Raw genomic sequence first — 25,405 nt, 5'->3', positions numbered from 1 at the left:
TGAAAGAAGTACCTGCTTTTGTCTGGTGGGAGGCTTTGGCCGTGGCTAGTTACCATCCTAACGGCAAAGTCGTGCCGGCAAGCGATTTAGCGTTCCGGTACGATGCCGTGTAGAAACCAAAGGTGTATGGGTTTAATAAAAACTGCCATACTCCTTCCAGGTTAGTCCGCTTGCATTTTAGACTGCATCATCACTTACCACCAGGTGAGATTGCAGTCAAGGACTAACCTGTATCGGAATAAAAAAACCTGCTGCTAAAAATAGCATTCACTCAGGAAAGTAGCCAATGGCCATGGAGAATTATTATGGCAGAACAACATGAATTATTATGTACCATATCTAAATATACATATAAAAGGAAAAGGTGACTGACTGACTGACTAGTGACTAATCTATCAACGCACAGCTGCTCAAACTACTGCCCCCCAATTGTGTAAGAATAACCATTTCATGGCTATCGTAATCGTCAAGAAATTCTGCCCTTTGATTGGTTGATTCGCTGTTTTCATTTTTTCACAGCCAATCAAAGGGCAGAATTCTTGACGATTGCGATAGCCATGACATGGTTATTCTTACACAATTGGGGGGCTGGACGGATCGGGCTGAAATTTGGCATGCAGATCGCTATTACGACGTAGACATCCGCTAAGAAAGGATTTTTGAAAATTTAATCCCAAAAGACGTAAAACAGGGGTTTGAAATTTGCTAGTTGGAAATAAAAAACTTTAAATAAAGAAATTCATTCCTCTTTAATCTCAATACGACACGGTGACGACGCTCATACGACATTGAATAAATTGACCACGTTACAAAAATTTTTAAAATCTCAATTTATGACCGGTTTACATTCGACTTATTCGATTCAGCTTCAGCCATTGGATCCAGTAAGTTCATTCGGACGATGGCCTGGAATTGATTATTTACGCCGCAGGCACAATATTACTGTGTTGAGGAAAGGCAAGGAGGAAAATCTAGTGATCTCCTAATGTGTACGTATTGTCGCTGCGCATGAAAAATCCACTGTGATTTTTTGACTAATCTTTTCAACACGATGACCACCTAAGACCGAGCTATCGCAGTTGAGAATTTTTGGGCTGCCCGTGTTTTAAGGTGACCTTCGACTCGATAAACCCGTTCTTTTGCGTGTGTGCTAACTGCTAGTTCAAGAGTAATTAATAAGTAATTTGGATCTAAAAGTATAGCTTTAGTAAAAAAAAATTTTTTTAAAAAATTCAGATACAAGTTAGCCCCAATATTCCTGAATACTTCTAATTTTCCACATAGCGGAATTTGCATACGCAGCAACGCAGTCATTAATATGCGCTTGAGGCGCTTCCTGATTGGTCGATCGTCGCGTTCAAATGTAATACACTACAACACAGTCTATAATGTGTCTGTGGGTTTATTCCATACTCTGCAACTGAGGTTGGTAACATAGAATGACACTGGTTAGTGTCCAGACGATAACAGTCGCTCTGAATAGAAAAGTAGACTGCAGATATAAAATCACGGCTGAGATTGAGTTAAAACGAGACAGATTTATGTGAGAGATATAGCTCTATCTCGTTTTAACTCTGTCTTAAGTCTAAGCTAAGTCAGAGTGCGCTCTATAGATCTCCGCCGCGCTGCCGTGTCAGAACTCGGAGCAAGTGCGCTTTGCTCCATACAAACTCATATAAACTATACTTGCCGCGCGGCGTCGCGCAGCGCAGCTCAAGTGTGTTAGGATAAGACCATTATTCTGGTAGATTGTATCAATGTAAATCGGCCATAATTTGTAAAGTAGTACCAGGGACAAATCTGGAGGAATTTCTTTGGAATGCGATGTAAAGAAATGTTACGGGAGCGCTATATTACTTGCGCGGAAATATTTCCTCGTGCGGAATTCTCCGAGATGTGTCCCTACCCTAACAATGGTCAATAAATAATTATTTTTTGTATTCTGGTCACAACACCCGTTTGTAAAGTCCCTATAATCTCTTAAAAGTAAAAACTACCGACTTAAGTGCCACAAATACTCTAGGCGCGATGCAAAAAACGAATAAAAAAAAAAACAGACGCTCATTTTAACTTACAGTTAAACCGCGACTAACGTTTTTGTGGTAAGTTAATGTGGTTAATCTAGTGGTACAATCTCTATCCGCGGAAAGAAGTTAGTACAGCGCTCTCTGTTACGTAATCAAAGGAAAAGGCGACTGACTGACTGATCTATCAACGCACAGCTCAAACTACTGGACGGATCGGGCTGAAAATTTGCATGCAGATAACTATTATGACGTAGGCATCCGCTAAGGAAGGATTTTTGAAAATTCAACCCCTAAGGGGGTGAAATAGGGGTTTGAAATTTGTGTGGTACACCCGGACGAAGTCGAGAGCATAAGCTAATCCTATACAAATGACGGAGCCAAAAATCTCCGTGGGCGTTAACCATTTTGAGCCACCAACCAATCAAACGAAACTATATTTGCGAATTGAGTTTCGAATATTTTTTGAAAATTATATTTCGATGGTTGGTGATTCAAAATGGTTAACGCCCACTAAGATTTTTGTCTCTGTCACTTGTATGGGATTACGTAACAGAGAGAGCGCTATACGAATTTTTTGCCGTGGATAGAGTATAGTGTTATTCTTTTTCGCAGGAAGCATTATAAAAGGGATATCAATAATAAAACACTATCATTTTAGTTTAGTTTCAGTGATTGTAGGACGCGGACGTAGGTATACAACAGCATTAGACACATTGTGAACCAAAAAAATTAAATATGTATGTACATTAATCATTTATTTAGCTATTTCATTTAACGTCGTATTTTCATCACCACCCTGTATATTTAACATTAAAAACACACATAAATACACTACAAAACTTATATTAACATTTCATCACACATTTCAAAAGGTATTTTCTAGTTGATTAGAGTAAATAAAATTTCAATGTTAGTAAATTTTAATTTATTATTTCTCGATTTACAATCATTTTAAATGCTCTCAGGGAATGTTTTTTTCTAAATACTGATTAATGAATGTCTTAATATATTGTCATAATAGAATTTAATAAATATACCTTGAAAATGATATGAAGTATTGCTTTATGACAAATCCATGAATATTTTTTTGTAATTGAAATTATAAATACTCGTGATTTTAGTCAATAGACAAGATTTTTAAAAATACTACTTTTTCACCATTAGGGTGAGACCACACGAGCGTAATTTGTGCGTTATGACTTGCGTTTTTTTAGTCGCGTAAATACGTTGCATTCAGTTTAATATTAAAGTCCAGTTTGTGCCTCATTCGTAGATTACGCGACAGAAATTGCGCTGCGGAAATAACGCTTGTCTGGCATCAACCTTATGGTAAAATAAACTGTCCATCGTTTTAAGGTAGAATATAAACAAGGGTAATAACAAACTCATAAAAATTAAATATAATTCGAGAAAACAATATAAAGAAGAAAGAGGGAACAAGAGAAACGATATTTTAAGAATGAAAAAGAAATTGACATTATGCTGATAAATTCATAAAACATCAAAAAAATGTTACGAAATGATTACAATTAAATTATTATTCATGATTCATTTTATTTATTACATTTCATGTGATGTTTAGTTCGCATTTTACTGAATCATCATAAATAATAATATATTTACAGCCCCGTAACGTGAGATAGGTGTATTATTGCAGTAACTAAACGCAGACTTTATGGCCAAACCACAACGAGCACAATTTTGCGAGTCTTCTGAAAAACATTTCAACGCTCAATCAAAAAATTGAGATATTATGAAAAAACTATTACAGCTGCGCGATTACGATAAAATGCCATGCCGCATCGCATAAGAAATATTCAGGATAGTAATGAAATCATTAAGGCTGCATTCGGTTTCATGTAAGAAGTCCGGGTTGTGCTACATGACGACGCAAAATGTGCTGCTATTTGCTAATGTTCCACGACTTAAAAAACGCAACTCAAATCTCACAAAATTACGCTCGTTTGGTCTCACCCTTATGGTAATCGCACATTATAGCACACGCTGCCAGCAACGCAGTTTGCACGATGGCAAACTGACAATAAATTTTATTTAAAAAAACGACATCATCCGCATTTTACGTAGGGCGTTCGATGCAGTCGCCGTATACAAGAATTTTTAGTACTAAATTCTATTTTGACCTTCGTAAAATTGACAAGTGTATCTTGCAATTATAACAGGGGAAAATATAATGGTAATTTATCTCTGAACTAAATTGACAGCTCTCAAAGTAACGCTATATTTTCCCGCAGGGAACATTAGTGAAAAGGATAGCACTATTGTTTCGAGTTCACAAAAATAAGCACCATTTTGCGAAAGTCTCGTCTAAAATTGATTTAGTGTTAACGCGGATTTTAAAAAATAAATAGAAAACTATCACAACAAAAAAAAGATAAGAAATAATAAAAATGCTATATGTGCGGTGCGTAATGTATGTATGTGCGATCACCTTTAGGTACCCTGAAGGCTTTGAACGAGTTTGCATGTCTCGACAACGTTGATGATTTTGAATATCTAAGCACTATGACGTCAAAGTACGACTTCGTCCATTGATATACAGACATTTTCGATCTTATACTACAAAAAAATAGGGAACACGACAGGTTTAAAATGATCTGGCGTTCCTTTCGTTTATTTAATATTATATTATAATATTATAATATTAAAGCTTGTTTGGATTTTGCCGTGGTAAAACATTTAAATCTCTATTAAGAAAAGTGGAGTATCCTAGTGACACAATGGTACCTACGAGACGGGAAAAGAAAAAAGTCAGCAGCATGGGAGGACGCGCTGAAACTAACGGCTGGTCCATTCTGGAGAAGGGTGGCACTGGATCGTAATCACTGGCGAGAGTTGAAGGAGGCCTTTACCGCGAGGCACTCACGAGTTTTTTATGATGCAAATAACTTAATTATAACAAATATTGTACACTAAAATAAAGACCATTTTAATTTAATCTATCAACGTTGTCGAGACGTGCAAACTTGTACTAAGCCTAGTAAAAAAATATGAAATAACACTTGATCAACGTCTTATCACATCACAGTGGTGGGAAGGCTTCAGGGTATCTCCGAGTAAACGTGCACTTGGTGCCGGAACCAGTGGAAGTATGACGTCATGTGGAACCTTGTCGCGTTGAGGGCTAGCTCCGTCTTGCTCTGGAGGATCTCTGGTGCCCATTCACCGCTGAAATAGAAAAAAAATTAACTACTGAAAAGCCTATACATTTATTGCTTTTAATTTTTGAGATTTTTAAAGTAGGTACGGTAAGAAAAATGTAGATAGATTTAGTAGCTTCTATTCCTTTCTAAGGTTCTGTAAAAAACAACATCTATCCACAGAAATAAATTAGTATAGAGCTCTCTCTGTTATGTAATCCCATACAAATGACAGCCAAAACTCTCAGTGGGCGTTAACCATTTTGAGTCACCAACCAATAACAAACATGTTCTAAAAACATTCGAAATTCAATTCGAATAAATAGTTTCACTTGTGATATATGAGATTACATAACAAAGAGAGCGCTATACTAACTTCTTTCCGTGGAAAGAGTATAGTACTAGTACTTATGTAGTAAGGTCTGGAGATATTGTTGCATAATTGTTTATTTAATTAGTTAGGTCAGGTAAGTTAATTGGTTTAGTACTTAGGTAAGTTGATTAGTAGTAATTAGGTAAATTAGTTTACTAAACTAATCAGCTTAGTAAACTAATTAATTATCAAGTTTACAACAAAAATGAAAACAACGTTACAACAAATTAATATAAGAAATACTCACACAAAAACCTTAGTCTTTAAGTAATCAGCTGTTAGCTGGTAATAATCGTTAGAATATTTTCTGACAGCTGTGAACCCGCTGATTGCATACCCCTGCACCGTGTCTATCACTCCAGGGGCATACTGGTCTATCGTCGAAACCACAACTGGAGTTTTTTCAACAATATAATCCCTCATATTGCCGTATAGTATGCCAAGTTTCTTCGAACCTACTATCAGTGCTTCTTTGGATAACTGGGCGTATGGTGACACAGCTTCAACGGTTAGAGTGTAGTATATCGGTGCATTGGTCTCGAGCCATAAGTAGCCTCTGGCTGATGTGGAAAGTGTTTTTTGCCAAGCGTACTGACTCTGTTCCAGTATACCAAGGTCTTTCATGAGTTTACCAGTTGTGCTTTCTGTAATAAGATAGGAATAATTAGTACCCTTATTATAAATGCGCAAGTGTGTCTGTATGTCTGTTAGCTTTTCACAGCCTATCTGGACCTATGTTGACAAAACTTGGCTCACAAAAAAGCATGTATGCTCGAGAAACTCTGGTTACTTTTTATCCCAGAAAGTTCACACAGGCCTTTTTAAAACGGAAATATATGAACGAATACGCAGGCATGAACTTGTAATTGATATAATATTTCATTAACAGTGTATTTACAAAGTCTAATAGTTATGATCAACATGAACTGCATCTGGTCCAAAAGGTTACACGCTATCTAATCTGCCATGCCTTTCCAAACAATTTCACTTATCACCTAGTGATAAGAGAAACATGCTTGTTAGTTAATGTGAAAAGTATAATGTTTTGTAGTTGATTCTGACTTTGTCAGGGACATGTGACCTTTTTTCCGCTGGTAAAAATGCAGTTACGCATACCGCACAAGGGCGGTTATATGGGACTCACTGGCAATTTTTTTAACAGCCGTCAGCATACCCACTAAAAAACCCAACGGTACCGTCCGCGTCAAATATAAGGCGTCTCAGGATCCCTGATATCCGATGCGACTGAGACGTCCTGATGAGGGACATGTGGCCTAATGGGGCCAGATATCAGCCGATTTTATTGGTTAAATAACATAAAATAATTGATGCCTTTGAAATGTGGTGCTGGAGACGGATGCTCAACATTTCCTGGACGGAGAAGACCAACGTCTCGATTTTAAAAACATTGAAGATCAAGATGCGGCTGTCCAACATCTGTCTGCGGCAGATACTCGACTACTCGGTCACATTGCTAGGAAAAACGCGAGTAGTATAGAGAAACTGCTGATCGCTGGCAAGATCAAAGGAAAGAAACGCCGCTGACGAAGCCCGAGACGTTGGTCACACCAGATTCGGGAAGCGGACACATCTTCTGCAACTTCCGTACGGCCTCACACATGGAAAAATGGCGCAACATCGTGAAGGTGATATCCCGAGGGAGCCACGATCCTCAAAATTGAGTGGGACGAACCCTGGATCCCATGAATAGGAGGTTGAAATCTTTAACCATTCTGATATCACTGGCTATTAGGAATATAGATACCCTTTACAAATCAAAAATGTTATCGCCTAAACATTACTATCAAAAGGTCACCTATTTTGCTTTATAAAGGTCACACGTTGGCCTTGAATAAAAGTATTTTCGTTAGAGATTTTATTATATAATGCTAAAATCCGGATTAAACACAATGTCCTGCGATATCAAACAATACAGAAAGTCAAAACAATATTTTGTAAAAATTAGTAATCAATCAATCTACATGGATTTCAGTCTAGAAAAATACAGCATAAGTGGTATCTCTGTTATCTCCAGGATATAAGCTATCTCAGCTATATCTTATACCCTGGCCCACAGCCAAAAGAAGCTGCTATACTCTCTTTGTGGAAAGAGGTTAGTATAGAATTCTCTCTGTTAAAATATAATCCCACAAACAGATAGACAAAAATCTCAATGGGCGCTGAGTTGACCATTTTGTAGCATCAATCAATCACAAACATGTTTTCAAAAAACATTCGAAATTCAATTCGAAAATGTTTTCAATAAAACATTCGAAATTCAATTAGAAAACATAGTTTTGTTTGTGATTGGTTGGTAATTCAAAATGGTTAGCGCCCACTGAGATTTTTGTCTCTATAATTTGTATGGGGTTACGTAACAGAGAGAGCGCAATATTAACTTCTTTCCGTGGATAGAGTACATAATAGTGCTTATCATCCAGTCTAAAAGTAGAATATCCTGCAATAATATAATTCGCCTCATTCAGCCTCGATAGCTCAACGGATAAAGGAGTGGACTGAAAACAGAAAGGTCGCCGGTTCAAATCCCACTCGTTGCACTATTGTCGTACCTACTCATAGCACAAGCTTTACGCCTAATTGGAGGGGAAAGGGGAATATTAGTGAGCAATAAACTTGGCTAATATTCTTTAAAATAAACAAATTACTTACTGGGGAAGTCGCCTCCGACCCTCTGAACGTCATAGGCCACCAGTCCAGCAATGCCCACCAGCAGCAGGAAGCTGGCCCACAGCCAAGGGAACCTTCTAGTGCTCTTCATCCTGTCTAGAATATCCTGCAAACCACACCCTCGATCAATCACTGATAGGAAAATTTTTAATAAATTACACAGGTCCTAAAAACGTGAGTCTTATAATCTACTAGCTTATGCTCGCGACTTCGTCCGCTTCGTCCTACTTCACAATAGCTATCTGCATGCCAAATTCAGCCCGATCCATCCAGTAGTTTGAGCTGTGCGTTGATAGATCAGTCAGTCAGTCACCTTTTCTTTTTATATATAGTATATATTTAGATTTTGGCTTAACTTCTTTTATAAAGTAAACAAATCGATGAAAATATACTTTATCCTAGCACTTTAGACATTCTAACGACTAAAGTTCAGCTTTTCTTCAATCTCCAACTAGCTGATGGCCTAATATATAACATCTTTTCCTATCTAAATAGTTTGCACCTGCTTTTTAAATCCTTTCACAAAAGATTGCCAGTTACAGAGAGCTAGTAGCAATAAGGCCACCTTTTCATGCTGTTATTTATGTTTCTTGCATTCTACAGTTGCTAAATCAGTTGTGTATTAGCTATACTTGACTACATTTGAATATCATGTCTACATCTAGTTAGCTTTGTGTATGTATTTACAGTTTTTGTGAAGCAAGACAAATGACTACAAAGTCTACTAGCAATGACTTTGTTGCATTATCTATCTATCATAATAAATGACAGACCCACTTACGTGGACTTGACTTATATTAACTGATAAGAGTAGGTTCTTATAGCTTAAGAGATTAGACCAAAATGAAATAAATAATACCCCTGAAATATGTTCCAATTAAATATCACTTGCTTTAACCTGACAGTGTGGTAGACTATGGACAAACCCTTCTCACTTTGAGAGGAGACCCATGCTCTGTAGTGAGCCGGCGATGGGTTGATCATGACGATGATTCCAACAATATTTTTATTTTGAGATGGGTAATAAGACTAAAATGAATATAAACCCCTGAAATATGTTTCAATTATACCAAAAATATTTTTATTTTGAGATGGCCGGGTAATAGACTAAAATTCAATAAAACCCCTGAAAAATGTTTAAATTATACTAAATATATTTTCATTTTGAGATGGGTAATATCTACCAATATGTTCCAATTGTACCAAACATATTTTTATTTTGAGATGGGTAAAAACTTCAAGGTTGCATCACCAACATGATCATGTTATTAGCTTTTAAAGTTCCTTAACACAATCCATTAAGGTTCAGTTTTTAATAGAAGTTTTAAGTATGCTTTTGGTAATCAAAGTGCCTTCTAAGAGCTCCTAATTTTTTTCATGGTTTTAAGTTTTCTCTTTTGTTGGCAGTACCCACTGACTGCCCATTCATTTTTATTTTTTTTATGAAAATTTTGAAATAAAATATAAAGCTAGCATAATCTAATTGCTGTATTAATCATGTCCGCATGGAATGATGCCAGGGATACTGGCTGCAAATCAAAATAATTAAATAAATCAGCACAGCTTTAAGTGGTACCTAACTAACTACAAATCATTTACACAATTATAATGGTAGTAATCAACAGATTATTATTTTTGGTCTAGTATTGTAGCTAATTCCGTTGTACAAAATCTCTAAACTAAACAAAAATGACACATCTAAATCTATTGCTATCCTTTTCATAATGTTGCTTGCAGAAAAGGATAGCACTAGATTTAGACCTGTTAATTTTTAGTTTAGTTTAGAGATTGTGTACAAGAGAATCGGCCCCATTATTTACTTAGTTGTTAGAATAATTATTGAAGAGTTGGTGAACCAGGTGTCATTTACAATTATAGGAGCAAATACTGAATGAAAGTCGTTTTACCTTTACTGTAATTGTACCATTTTGGTCAAAAAACATGAACTTTGGACTCAATTTTGGCAACATTTTAAGTTGTTTTGCTTGGAAATGAATTCATATTTGAACTCAGTGAGCTAAAAACATCTGGGTTAGAGAAGAAAAAAAGATTTTAAATAGAAGTTTAATTACACCATTTTGTCGCCAGTTCCACTATTACTGTGGCTAACAGCCTGGCACTGATGTGTTTCAGTAGGTTTGTTATTTGTTAGTAAATACAGCTGTTAAATTGATGTTTTTCACTACACTTTGTAGAGCTGTTTGTTTTTTCTGCACACATAACTTCTCTTATCTTCAAAATAAGAGTGACGAGTTTATTCTAGGCAAACCACACTCCAACCTAGAACTTTATCATTTCTATGTAAATACTACCTTTTTTTATTCCTATTATATCGTAGGCATTATTATGACGTAGGCATCCGCTAAGAAAGGATTTTTGATTATTCAACCCCCAAGGGGGTGAAATAGGGATTTGAAATTTGTGTAGTCCGCGCGGACGAAGTCGCGAGCATAAGCTAGTCTTACAATATAAATACTATTTAATTGGGTTCCAAGTTTATTTTATATTGGAGATGTCTCTCAACAAGTTCAAAGTTTTCATAAAACGTAAACTAATTGAATAATCCTTTACATTGAAAAATCCTATTACAATGTAAAGGATTATTTAAATGATAAGCAAGCTTGGGATCGAGTTGCTTAACGGATACGGTTCTAATAAGTTTCAATAATTTTGTAAAGTGGTGATAATAAAAAGAATACCCGGCTGAGTTTGTTGTGGGCTCTTCTCAGACCTGGGCGCGTTTTGAATCCTCGTAGCTTTAGTTTTAAGTTTGCGTAATAATTATCACCACTATATCTTAGAAATCCAACATCTGACCATCAAAAAGAGTTATTAATTACCTATTTTGAATAAATCATTTGACTTTGATACAATACCACTTTACAGGAGTCTGCGCCGTTCGTGCGATCTTGTTAAAAACACATATTATACAATTCAATCCATTACATGCTCAGTTTACCTCGTTCACAACACGATTCTAACTCGGAAATCCTAAAATATACTATCGTTTGCTCCCGCAACGAACGATAACGGATGTTTGCATAGTTTTACTAACTTACAACGGACGGGTGTTGAAAAATAGGATTTTAACGCACATACAACTTATGCCACGTAAAAGTCGTAATTCTAGTTTCACCATCGATGAAAAGATGTACCTACTTTTAATTACCTCTACCTCCTCTACGCATAATCGACACACGTTATAACGCCCTATGGAAAATATCGAATTAACACAGTTTGTAGGAAAAAATATTGATTTGCGTTCTTCAACTCACCAATAGAACTTTTTATTACAAAACTTTAATTACACTGCTTTAGATAACACGAAAACACGGATGCGTAGTTCGCACAAATCGAAAATTATTAATTTTCTCGAAAACGAAATGACCTCTCAATTTCACTTGTCATTGAAACTGACTGTGTTGCCATTGAAGAATATTATTACTTGGGCCTTAAGGTGTTGCCAGGAATAGTGTTGATTTTTAATTTTATTACGATTTATCTTTATCGGTTTTTTATCAAAACATTTTAATTTTGGTGTGATTATTTATGAACTGTTACTTATCACCATAATGAATTAAATATGGTCGTAAAACGCAATCGGTTTTAAATTAAACTTTTTACTAAAAATACAGATAAAATGTTAACTGTTGAAAAATCAATGTGTCTGTCTGTTTGATTGTTATGTGCGTTAGCGTAGCGTTCATCCCATTAAGTTAATACAGGTGTTGTTGGTACTTGAGAGCTGGTTTCTGACAAAGTAGGTACCATCAAAGTGGCGCGCGAGTCGCATCGCAATCTGGAATACATGCCGGGCAGTGGGGTGCAGTCCATAGAGACTTAAAAGCACTGCTTACCTTTTTATTTAAAAGATAAGCATATAAAATGCTTATAGTATAAACATAATATTAACTGTTCACTTCAATTAGCTCGCGGGCTCGGGGTGATTCCGTGTAGTGTAACGCCATCTATCGTGCACAATTGGTGATCTATTCGCGAGCCAGTCGCGCATGACGTATGTCATACTACATACTAATTAGGCATAGGAGGCAGAACCTAGAGTGCACTTGGACGATTTAACCTATGGACTTGTAACGCGCCTAATATTACGAATAAAAATTTCTGTCACTTTTGGTGCGGGACGAGGAAACACTACATAGACAACTTGACACACTCACTCAACAAAGTTTTGTGTCATTATTAACACACACATATCTAAATCTTCAACACTACTACATTTTACGCACACTAATAAGTTATATACATCAACATACAAAAACATTACGAGTGTAAGACAGTCAAATTGATTTGCGATGCTACCGTATCGATATTTTAACATATATCGATAGTTTTTCAGAAACAAAAGTAGAAGTAAGAATTTATTACTCGTATTTAATTACTTAAAACCAGTGTTTGGTCAGCGTAGCGTATTCTTGCATACATTCACCTCACTTAATAGGTAATTATCCCAAAAACTAATAATGCAACGTAAAAATAAGAAAAATATTTATTTAAAAAATATGCACATACTTTTTTACTTATTTTATATCATTTTTAATCTTTTGTATTTTTTTATATAACGAAATTTTCATTTAAAATTTCGATAGTGAAAATGTGCTTATTAATGACTTATATTATTATATAATACAAAATAAACCTGACCGCGCAAAAGCCTACCAAACATAATTAGTAGGTATATCAATCAATAAAATGTTTTTTTCTTTCCAATCAATCATTTATTTATTGCACATTGGGTTTACATGGTAATTCCAATATGGTGTACTCTTTGTCCAAAAAAATTAAATGTAAGTTATTAAATATAACACGTATTGCCCTTACAAATTAGCAATGCAAAAATTTTCTCAATACCTGCCGCTTTTACCCCACAGCAAAATTCCATAAGACAGATATGATACTATGAAAATAAATTAGTAAACACACACGGTGGCCTATTCTATTTTTAACACGTCATTATTTACCATTAGGTTAATGTTATGTACATTCTTGGCGATTTAATACATAAATTTTATACATTTCGCGCCTATCACTAAAATTGCGTTGCTTTAATTTTTTTTTAAATGTATTAAGTACGTGAAATCACAGAAATCGACCAGTTTTATTATAAGTATAGGTAGCGAAAAAATTGTCGTAATTAATAATAACTATTCTTTACTTGACTTGAAGACGGTAATTTAGTCGTTAATAATAAAGAAAATGTTTTCATCGATATCGATAATCGAACCGCAATCACTATCGTACTACTACGTAATTTCATGCTGTTCACGCGTATTCAAATTTTAACCTAATTTGTATGTATCGAGGGTTGCAATTGTTTAGAAAAAACAAAATATAGCTCGTGAGGAGTGTGACTCGTTTCTACCGAATTATTACGTACTCAATTACTGAATCGGTAAAGTTCTCGATTGTTATTTTATTATAATAATTTATGTAATTTAATTAATAGAAAGCGTTTATTACACCAAAAATACTTACTTATGAAATGAAATTCCATCTTTTTGTAAATTTGATGTGTTTGATTTGTTCTTGCACTCACTAACGGCACAAACAGGCATTTTTCACCCAGCGTGTAAGACGTCGTCACACATCGAAAACGATTCTGACAATGACAAAATCGATTCCGCAAACAGTGTTTATAAACGCAGTGGATTAAAAATCCATTACTATTGACAGAGGGGAATAATCATGCGAGGCGCGTCCTTAGGTTAAATCGTCCAAGAGAGTGCACGGGCGTAGCAGATCAACGCGAACGCCATTTAGGTTCCCCAACCTCACTCCATGAAGCCCTGGGCAACCTGGGCGGTCTACTCGGCTTCTGGCGCGAGCTTGGATGGCTGGAGTGAAGACTTCAGCGGGGAGGGGCGATGCACGCACAACAATACGTTTAAGTGTGGAAACCAGCCCAAAGTGAAGCCTTCTTCACTATGCCTTCTTAGGCAGAATCGAACCGAAATTCCAAAATCGCATACACGCTTACGCCATCAGTAATAATACACATCTCTAATAGAACTAATATAGCACTAACCTGGCATATCTTGTTAGCTTTGACCACAGTCTCATCCTTCTTCTTGCCTCGCAGAGTTTCCCCGCACACCTCCTGGAACTGTATGACGGTTGCTCTTAAGGACTTCTTCTTCAGTCTTGGACTCACCACGTCCCAATTTGTATCTGTGTGTAAAATAGTAAAAACCATCTAAACAGGACAAACTTACTGGCATCACTAACCAATTTATTAATGCAAATATTTTGTGGTTTGTTCTTGAATCACGCTGCAATGAAGTGACTTTTTGCATGGATTTAGTTTAAGAGTGCTCTCCATGTTCATTGTAAGTCAAGCGTGAGCGCTCGAGTGGTGCAATGTAGTTCCAATCAACATTATTTTATCCGCGGAACAACTTAAGAGTGAGATGGACGATAATTTAACAATGCAAATCAACTTTGGTTTTACGTTATTATTTTCAAAACAAGTCTAAATATTTCGAAACAAACCTGTAAATATGTACATTTGAAATTATTATTAAGTAAAGTTTGCCTAAAAGTTGTTAGTTTTGCAATACTGGTTTATTTACGAGCGCGACATTTTTTCACAGTTCAGTGTCGGGAGCGAAGCGAGCGCGAATTTCTTTCACATTTAAGTGTGACTGGACCGAATCCAACATATTTTCCCAGTAACAACCTCCCTTGTTCTTTCTTGACTTACCTATGTACTCCATGAGTGTTGCTGACTGTTTGCTGCAGCGGCTAAACAGCTGCCTCCAGGTCGCGTTGCAGGAGTCATCCTGATGCAGACAGTCCACCAGGCTCTCTACCATCACCCGGTGGTAAGGGTCCAGAGCGGAGCCGCTAAGGTACTGGTTCGGGAGCTTCTTCATCAGGTGATTGAAGGATACTTGGAGTTTATTGCCACTCTTACTGAAATATATATCCTGTGGGACAAATTAATAGTGCATTACAGTCCAGGCTGGAAATCTCTTAAAGAACTACATCAGCAGTATGAAACTGTTCAACAATTTTTATTACTATTCTGATGGAAATGCTAGGCTTTGTGTTCTGCTTGGCGGCCATTTCAAATACAAATACAAATGTAGTACAAAAGTTACTTCCGTCTGAAAAGGGAACTGAGTTAGAGTGAAGCCACACGATGGGTTGCGTTGGTGGTACGGTCATCCTACATAAAAATCGCCGTACCATGCCACACGATGCGTTGCGTCATGCGGCACCGTAACGCACCCGCAACAGACTTGGGACCAGAGAGACCAGGAGGGATAGGCAAGGAGGGGTGGTGCGTTGCAAAGCCATACTTTTGCCGGAGCGGCAACGCACCAATACCTATTCAAATCTACAGCGGTGCGGCGGCGCAACGCACCAGAAACACATCGTGTGGCCTCAGTCTTAAAAACTCTTTAAATAAGTTTTATTTCAAAAAAACCGGCCAATTGCGTGTCAGGCTCGCGCAATGAGGGTTCCGTACCACAGTCGTATTTTTTCGACATTTTGCACGATAATTCAAAAACTATGATACATAAAAATAAATAAAAATCTGTTTTAGAATGTACAGGTGAAGACCTTTCATATGATACCCCACTTGATATAGTCACTCACTTCGAAAGTTGAAAATACTAATTATTAGTTCATGACCACAATTTAATTTTTTTTGTGTGATCTAACCCTAAATTCACGGTTTTCAGATTTTTCCCCAAATGTCAGCTACAAGATCTACCTACCTGCCAAATTTCATGATTCTAGGTCAACGGGAAGTACCCTGTAGGTTTCTTGACAGACAGTCAGACAACAAAGTGATCCTATAAGGGTTCCGTTTTTGCTTTTGAGGTACGGAACCCTAAAAACTCACTCACCTTATATTTACTTAATTGCTTGATAAGGTCATTCGACAGTTCCTTCGACAGCGCATTTCGTTTGTTGTTCACCATATCGAACATCGCGATCAGCTGTTCGAAAGACACCTTCGTGCTAGCCATATTTCCGTGCCGGGCTAGGATTTCCTCCAAATAGTTTATTGCGTATTTCGAATAGTTCTTCAGTTCTACTATTGGGAGGAATAGTTCTTGCCAGGCTGGAAAGAGAATCTGTATTTAGTTATTCAATATATTTTTTGAAATCATACAAATATACTGACTCTGGTAATTGCCAACAGGGTGTTGTTTTCAAATTAAAATCTATTTATTTCAGGACTAACTGATGCCCGCGACTTCGTACGCGTGAGATTAGATTTTTAAAAATCCCGTGGGATCTCTTTGATTTCCCGGGATAAAAAGTAGCCTAAGTAAATGTCACTCTCCAGGTCTTTCACTATACCCATGCAAAAAATCACGTCGATCCGTTGCTCTGTTGCGACGCGATTGAATGACAAACCAACAAACACACTTTCACATTTATAATATTATGGGTACTGATTCACCCATATATATCAATCACTGGTCTATTTACAAGAAACCTTTTCAAATCACACCCTGAACTAAAATAAGATATTTTTTATGTAGTTTTTTATTATATATATTTTTTATGTACCTAACTACTTTTTGTAATATTCAGTCCAGAAATTGTAGAACCACATGACCACAACACAAATGAAGAAAATCTTACACAAATTAAAAAAAATCTTGGGCTGACATACAGCAATGTAAAACCTTAAAATAAAAGATTTAAAATCTTGCAAAGTACATAAAAAATTACAAAAAGTTTTTGCTAACTTATTTTAAGAACTAAGAGAGTGGTAAGAGGCAGGTTATCAACTAACCAACAGTTACCTTGAGAATGTCAAAAGATATCAAGATAGTGTTATGGATGACAAAAAAATTAAATATGAACTTTGAGATAAAACTAGGAGTACAGTATGCGGCAGAAAGTAATGTACATCAGCCTTTAGAATGACTTTTCAGCTTTTTTAGAGTGTTGTCTCTGTCACTTTAATACCTATATGACGTTCGACAGGATCAACGCTCTACAAATCTGCTATTTCCTTCTAAATGTCTATGTACATTACTTTCTGCTGCATACTGTAAAGTCGGTGCCAATGTGGAGTCGCAAAACACTATGAAGAGTAGATAGACGGTTCGTGCGGCTAATTGGCACCAGCTCCAAAAAATATTACTATAGAACTACAATAACTCTTGTATACATAATATATTGGGTAATAAATTAAATTATTTTTAACTTTTTAGTGTTGGTGGTTTTTGAAGTCGTTTTTTTTTTTTATTGTTTATGATTTACCTTTCATTCCCACAGCAAAGTTGCTAAGTCCACCTTGGCCTAGCACCCATAGCAAGGATAGCCCGATGGGTGGTCTGTTCTGATAGGAGTTCCTTAAGGTTACACTTTTAGCTAACGATGCCACGCAAAAGTCAGGGCAGTTGTGCGCTAACATTTGGAGTAGAATTCTGTGTCCATTCACAGATTGACCTAGAAAAAATTTGTTTATCAAGACTTGCTCATAAAGTGCCTTTTATTTTACTGCTATTAAAACTTTAAAGTAGAATTTTATTACTACACAAGGACAAAAATTTGTCAAATTAAACAAATTCAAAAGTCAAATTAAAAAACAAAATATTACTGCAGTTTGCTTAAAAACCTGTGTGGTAATATAATGGCCTAAAATGCAACAAAATTTAAGAGTATTCACATCTTTATCTTACTAATGTAATAAGAAAAGGACAGAGACAAACCTAATTTAATTTAGAGCTGTCAAACCTCATAACTTTAGGGGCCAGTTGGGAGCCTATTATTTAAATTGGTAGAGTGCACTAAAATTTAGTCTTAAAATTTAAAATTAATTTTCTGGCCTTTTTTAGCAATATTAAAAAGAAAAAGATGCATATTACTCTAAATTTAGTTTAAAGAAAAATATCAGAACCAACTCCAGTATTGTCAAAAATATTTACCTCTAGTCATATCATTAGCTATTGCAGTTAAAGTTACATCAAAGAATAGCTGTGTGTTTGCCTTCCCCGCTTCATGCAAGACACTTTCTAAAGGCTTCCTTATTTCCACTGGCATTACACACAGTGGGTAATTAAGTGGGTAGTTTGAAAATGTTGGATCATCAACATCTATCTGGGTCTTTGAGTTAAGGAAACTGGCTATCTCCTTCAACCAGACGAGGGGTGCATTGGTAAATCTCACTCTGTTAGTTGTTATTATGTTTGCCAGCTCCATTGGGTCAATCTGTAAGAAAAAAATGGCAAATTAGATATGACTGAAAATACTTATTTTATTATTATTTTGCATCAGTGTATTATGTGTGTACACTAACAATAACCTATATTATATAGGAGGAAAAGCTGACTGACTGACTGATCTATCAAGGCACAACTCAAACTGGATGGATCAGGCTGAAATTTGGCTTGAAGATAGCTATTATAATTTACTTAGATATCCGCTAGGAAGGGATTTTTGAAAATTCAACCTCTAGAGGGGTAAAATAGGGATTAAATTTCTACGCGGACGAAGTCGTGAGCATAAGCTATAAATAACAGGCCAGCGGGCAACTGTTTAATGTTGGAATATTTAACAAATATGAGTTTTCTATTGGCCTAATTCCTTGGTTTCTATTTGCATTAAAAAGCTTACCGCTTCAAGCGCCTCTTCAATGGTTTTAGGTGGTTTAGGTTTAGCAGGTTCAGATTTTTTTTTATTTTTTTTATCCCCAATTTTCTTACTATCCTTCGTTGATTTCCTAGTGTCATCGATTTCCATACCGGAATAATAGGATTTTGGTGCCACTGGAACATAAGTGTAATATTTATTTTACCTTATAGTTGGCAAATATTTTAGTTTTTTTGTTATAAAATAAACTCACCAACGTCTTCAAGTTTCGGTCCATTTTTGGTGGGCTTTTTATCCTCCTCTTTAACGGTTTTCACTTTCCCATTTTGGGACTTCTTGCTTTTACCAACAACTTCCCATTGACCGCTCGACATTATTAAATTATTATTGCGGATATTGCGATTTACAATTATTATTCAAATATTTTTTTGTAAATATAGAGAAAGTGAATAGGTTACACGTCAAAAACACTGCAAAAACGTCACCGGTCATCGTCAAATTGAAAGTTGAAGTTTGCTCTCATTGGCCAATTTGATTCCACTTCGACAAAACGTGGCATCGCGTGCACAATGCACTTCAGAAATTATTTTGAAATATTATAATTATGATTTGAAAGGAAAATTCTTTTTGTGATATTAAAATAAATATTCAAGAATGCTCAAACTATCCTTATCTTAAATCTTATATATAAAAATAGTTGAATATTTTTTATAATATTGGTTTTGCGATTAATACCGGTTTTGTGTTTTAGAACGAATGTTGACTGTCATTAAAAAAATGACAACTTCAAACATTTCAAATTTCAATCCACATTTGTCAAATTATTTATTTCTCAGCTGCTATGCGTAATGGGTTTTCTTCTTTGGGAAGATTTCTTAAATATAATTACTTGTTTTTGAATACAACAACAAATAATTACTCCCAAGTAGTTCCTATTGGATTGAGTGCAATACCTACATAAAACATACGTTTGTTTATTGATATTTTAAAGTGAATGTTACAATGGATGCAAAGTCAATTTTGGAAGATATTTCCAGCACCTTGAGGGAAAGGGTGTTTTTCGCAGCCAGGGATGGCATGTCCCTGACTCTGTATGCTTTGTTGTACGAGAAAACCACGGATGAAATTGACGAGCTCCTAAACAGCGTAAGTTTTAGGGTGTAATTTCGTAATGAACCTGACCTGACACTAATAATAATATTTAGCAGGCAGTCAAAAAATAGTGATGAAACCTAACGTGTATAACTAATATCTATTTTTGTCGTGATAAATTAGATGATATCTGATTTTGCGTGTCATGCGGGTGCGTTGTTTAATTATGTTTTGCGTTGTTTCGCCATTTGCGTTACGTTGCCGCGATCTGTTTTCGTTCACGCGGTTATCGTGTGTATAAGTAATTGCTAAATTATTATGTATAATAGCTACATACCTTTTTATCAAATAGGCTGTGAAGTACTTTCTATTTGCTGAAGCTGAGCTGACCTTCGTCAATGTGATCATTAACCACTACTACCTATTTAAAAACCGCACAGTTTTCTTGGGTTAGTAATTCAGTCGACTCCTAGATCCTTATGCAGCATTCTACCATGCTTAGCTTTATTTATGTTTAACTTGGGTCATTAAACTGGTTACAATCAGTAAACTTAAAATTTGCTATTTATAATAGATTGCATACAAGCAAGCCTACTAATATTAAAGAGAATATGTAAAATAGTAGCTGAAGTATTTAAACACTATTCTTTCAGTGCTCATATAATAATAATTAATAATAATAAAATGTTTTTATTTTGACCAACAAAAGGATGATATTCAGTGGCGTGCAGGTCATAGAGGCATAAAAGCTCTGCTTACCCTAGTTGAAATGGCTCAATGGTAATTTTTCATCATGACAGCCTCTAAATAGGTAACCTAACTGACTAATGCCTACCCTAGCTTGGAACCCTATGCACGCCACTGATGATATTGGATCATATAGGATAACATAATTATATTTCTTAACTGTTTCATATAGGATAACATAATTATATTTCTTAACTGTTTAGCTACTCAGAGTAGCTTAATCGTTTCTTAAGTTTAGTTAAAACGAGGCAGAGCTATATCTCTCACATAAATCTCTCTCATTTTAACTCAATCTTAAGTAAGGATTAGTGACTCTGAGTACGGCTGTAAGTATATTATTTTAAAATACTTAGGTAATAATAATAAATAATAATAAAATGAAGGTACTTACACATTTATTTAAATTTTGTTCACTGATGTGTAATTATTAAATTTTGTCCTTCAGTAAAATAAATTTATACTTAATTATTTGTTTTATATTGCCAATGCTGTGGAATGTGAAAGTGTGTTTGTTTGTCAGTTTGGCCTTTATTCACATGACAGTGAAGCAATGGATCAACATGGTACACTTGTACCAATACTTTTTTGAATAATAAACATATAATAAGCAATTAAACATGATTTTTGTGTGGATATACTTAGTTAAAGACTTGTAGGCTACTTATTATTCTGGAAAATCAAAGAGTTCTTATGGGTTTTTAAAAACCTAAATCCACACAGAAGTTTTGGGCATCATCTAGTAAACTAAGTAATAAATTAATTATGAGAAGCATTTTGAGTTGTACTCATTATTCTCTTTGTTATCTAATAGTATTTACTTACTTGCTTCATACACGTTATAATATAACTAGTCTTTGGATATATTTCTTTTGTGTTAAGTGTGATGCTTAGCTAAATAATGGGGCCTATTGTCTTGTACACAATCTCTAAACTAAAGTAAATTAACAGGTCTTAATCTAGCAAACAGCAATAGATTTAGATGTGTCATTTTAGTTTAGTTTTAAAATTAGCTGATGCGTGCGACTTTGTCCCTGTGTATTTAGCTTTTTAGAACTTGTGGAAACTCTTTGATTTTCTGAGATAAAAAGAAGCTTATGTTATTCTCCAGGAATTTTAATTATATCAGTGCAAAAAATCATGTTAATTTCTTGCTGTGTTCGGCGTGATTGAATGATAAACAAACACACTTTCACATTTATACTTAACTGTAAGAAGTTCGCCCTGGCGAACTTCGTTCCGCCTAACAGTCAATTCAAATTTTTAAAATTTTTCTCTCCGTAAGAACCATCCTCGTACTTCAAGGAATATTATAAAAAAAGAATTAGCGAAATTGGTTCAGCTGTTCTCGAGATTTGCGATGAGCAACACATTTAGTGATTCATTTTTATATTATAGATATGGGTTGTGATAGGTACATTCTTCTTCACTTCTTAAAGAAGAAGTATACAAGAGTTCATTTTATCAAGTAAATGGATGATAACTATATAATTTATATGTATGTTAACATAAAATGATGAGGGTTCCAAATACACTGTGATCTGAGAAGAAGTCTGCAACTGAGTTTTCAAAACTGCATACAAAATACAAACGCAACAAGTTGTTTATTAATAGACATGAAGGTAAAGTCAACGAAATGTAAAACAACTTTGTGTTTATTTATACCGGGATGCGGATGCTTGTGGTTCAATGACATGCAAAATATTCTATAAACAGAACCACAGACTGATAACAGCTGTCTACCTTGTCCTTGACTTTGATCTTCTTGTTGATTACTTAAATAGTAGTGATTATAAAATTAAGTCAATTATGTAGTTAATAATATTTTTTTTTATATAGGAATTGATATTCATAAAGGGCATTGTTAAGATTGTAGGTTTGCCTTCTTTGTTCTTTTTTTTTTGTTCACAAACATTTAAATACATCCAATCAATCAATCAGCCTGTTTGCGTCCACTGCTAGACATAGACCTTCTCAAGAGCGCGCCACGACACACGATCTTCTGCCTTCCTCATCCACCCACTTCCCGCTACCTTCCTAAGGGTGTCTGTCCAGCGGGTTGGAGGTCGTCACACAATGACATGCAAAATATTCTATAAACAGAACCACAGACTGATAACAGCTGTAGTTGTAAGTAGTGTAGTAGTGATTATAAAATTAAGTCAAATATGTAGTTAATAATGTTTTTTTTATATAAGAATTGATATACATAATAGACGTTGTTAAGGTTGTAGGTTTGCCTTCTTTGTTCATTATTTTTATTTATGTATAGCTATGTATTTTTTTAAAATCTAAATATATAAAAGGCAAAGGTGCCTGACTGACTGACTGACTGATCTATCAACGCACAGCTCAAAAGTACTAGATGGATCGGGCTGAAATTTGGCATGCAAGAAAGGATTTTTGAAATTTCAACCCCTAAGGGGGTGAAATAGGGGTTTGAAATGTATGTAGACTGTAGTCCATGCGGACGAAGTCGCATAATCCATACTAAAATTATAAATTGCGAAAGTGTGTCTGTCGGTCTGCTAGCGAAATTTGGTACAGAGATAGCTTGCATCCCGGGGAAGGACATAGGCTACTCTTTATTCAGGAAAACCAAAGAGTTCCCACGGGATTTTCAAAAACCGAAATCCACGCGGATGAAGTCGCGGGCATCATCTAGTAGTGAAGTAAAGTTCAGTAAAGGAAAACATTGTGAAGGAATCTGTAACTATGACTCAGAGTTCTCCATATTGTTCTCCAAGATGTGTTAAGTCTGCCAATCTGCAGTTAGGCAGCAACTTGGACTATGGCCTAAACCTTTTTCATTCTGAGGAGAACAGTTCTCAGTAGTGGGCCAGCCATGAGTTGAGATGATGATGATTCTACTAACTACCAATACTAGCGCTAACTATATAATAATATTTACAGGATGTCTGTTGCGACGGAGTGAAGTGCACGCCACTGATCGCCGCAGCCAGGCACGGAAGAGAGGGCGCAGTCAGGATACTCTTGATGAAGTTCCGTCCACCTGTCAGATTGGAGACCGAGGGAACTGTCAAATTTGACGAATATGTTATAGAAGGTTAGGTTAGCTCTAACTAGTTAGTAAGTTAGATTGTTGCGACAATAGATTGTAGCCAATAGTGAGCGAGCATCAACCAATCAGAGATGATTGCGATCGTGACATTGTAGCTGTCAGTCTACCGTAATTGCCGCGCTGAAAATTGCGTCGTCAAGAAAAAATATCATGCTGAACCTTTGAAGTACCGTCATGAATCACGATTTACGATGTAACCTTACTTTCTTCCTTCATATAAACAAACATAAATAAACAAAAATAAAACCATCAACGTGTTATTTCCGTGAAGGGGAGACTTAAATCTTTATCTAAAAAACATTGACTTTTTACATGTACCTATACTCGTACTACCTACGCGTACATTAAACTCGAAAGCGACAAGATTTCGTCATGAACATGGACCTAAAGTGTCTCGTATTAAAGTTTTCTTTCTTTAAAAAGAATATTAGCCATGTTAATGATGACTAATATTCCCATTTTCCCTGCAACTAAGCGTAAAGCTTGTGCTAGGAGTAGGTACGACACTAGAGCAACGGCTTGGTTTGAACCTCCAACCTTTCGGAATTCAGTCCGCTCCTTAACCAATGAGCTGTTGAGGCTAACTAAAGTTAAACATTCTGTTTCGCGTGGATTTAGGATTTTTAAATTTCCCGTGGGAACTCTTTGATTTTCTGGGATAAAAAGTAGCCTATGTCACTCTCCAGGTCTTTAAATAAATCCTTGCAAAAAATCACGTCGATCCGTTGCTCCGTTGCGACGTGATTGAAGGACAAACCAATAAACCAACAAACAAACACACTTTCGCATTTATAATATGAATAGCGATAATATGGGTAGTGATTTTTACTACACATTAGATGATGCCGAAGATTTCGTCCTCGTGGATTTAGGCTTTTTTAATAATCCCGTTGGAACTTCAATTTCAATACATACATACATAGACTGCTAAAATCATAACCCTACCTTTTGGCTTTGCCGTAGTCGAGTAAAAAAGGGCTCCACTCTATCCTGTCGGTGTGCGTTACGCCTAAGATTATAGAAGCGCGTGGCGTGTTATAATTAGCAACGTTCACGTTTGTACACAAAGAAGTAACGCTGTATGTTGCCGCGCTTGGCCCATATCCAGATCTTTGTTTCCAATGATTTATTTCAATTAATTCGCTTCCAGATACGTTTGGCATTGTTCGTCTCGCGTCTGCGAAGTCATTATGACGAAGATATTTAATTTCTGTTAATGAGAGATAGGACAGAAAATTTAAAATACTAATTATTTGTTCAACACATTTAATTTTTTTTTTGGTGTGATGTAACCACAAATCCACTGGTTTCAGATTTATTGCTTTACTTGTGCTGTAAGATCTAACTACCTGCCAAATGTCATGATTCTAGGTCAACGGGAAGTACCCTATAGGTTTTCGTGACATACACGACATACAGACGGACAGACATACGGTTCACCTTTTTAAAATAAAAACTTAATCATACTTTTGACATGACAGTTGACACAAAGTTAAAATGGTGCGTGAGAACTCATTTTGTACGCATTATATCTATAGCTTTAATTCGCTTATCCCTAAAAAAGTTTGTATGCAGATTTTCAAACGTTTTGGTACCTACGTAAATGTTATAAAAGCGTATTCTCCAGCCTACCCTTAGTAAATATCCTTGCATTAGGTAT

General features: G+C 35.7%; 2 protein-coding genes across 5 annotated transcripts in view; one reads left to right on the top strand and one right to left on the bottom strand.

Moving 5' to 3' along the window:
• Positions 1 to 4,695: 4,695 nt before the first annotated feature.
• On the bottom strand, positions 4,696 to 19,318 carry Tmem214 (Transmembrane protein 214). The gene is made up of 10 exons (XM_034979446.2): positions 19,081 to 19,318; positions 18,852 to 19,003; positions 18,164 to 18,446; positions 17,496 to 17,684; positions 16,121 to 16,338; positions 14,965 to 15,190; positions 14,290 to 14,432; positions 8,229 to 8,352; positions 5,806 to 6,202; positions 4,696 to 5,213 (listed from the first exon to the last, which is right to left on the bottom strand). Exons 1-10 carry the CDS (start codon positions 19,199 to 19,201, stop codon positions 5,087 to 5,089), a joined length of 1,980 nt encoding a protein of 659 aa, XP_034835337.1. The 5' UTR covers positions 19,202 to 19,318; the 3' UTR covers positions 4,696 to 5,086.
• Positions 19,319 to 19,639: 321 nt separating this feature from the next.
• Fem-1 (protein fem-1 homolog B) overlaps positions 19,640 to 25,405 on the top strand; it is a 28,871-nt gene continuing 23,105 nt past the window's right edge. For all 4 annotated transcript variants that reach the window (XM_069505440.1, XM_069505439.1, XM_069505438.1 and 1 more), the window contains exons 1-2: positions 19,640 to 19,973; positions 23,577 to 23,730. In XM_069505440.1, the coding sequence (XP_069361541.1) occupies positions 19,830 to 19,973; positions 23,577 to 23,730 (298 nt within the window). In that variant the 5' untranslated portion in view covers positions 19,640 to 19,829. The remainder of the gene's footprint in view (positions 19,974 to 23,576; positions 23,731 to 25,405) is intronic.

This window comes from Maniola hyperantus, chromosome 20 (genome assembly GCF_902806685.2).
Source record: "Maniola hyperantus chromosome 20, iAphHyp1.2, whole genome shotgun sequence".
In the NCBI taxonomy this organism is placed as follows: Eukaryota; Metazoa; Arthropoda; class Insecta; order Lepidoptera; family Nymphalidae; genus Maniola; species Maniola hyperantus.
This window is presented reverse-complemented; position numbering and strand designations above follow the sequence as displayed.

Excerpts from the sequence above, each read along its gene's own strand:
- Tmem214 (XM_034979446.2), bottom strand. The coding sequence starts at position 19,201 with ATGTCGAGCGGTCAATGGGAAGTTGTTGGTAAAAGCAAGAAGTCCCAA. Across the intron at positions 15,191-16,120 it reads AGCAATTAAGTAAATATAAG|GATATATATTTCAGTAAGAG; the intron begins GTGAGTGAGTTT and ends TTTGTCCCACAG. Across the intron at positions 14,433-14,964 it reads AACACTCATGGAGTACATAG|ATACAAATTGGGACGTGGTG; the intron begins GTAAGTCAAGAA and ends TTTTACACACAG.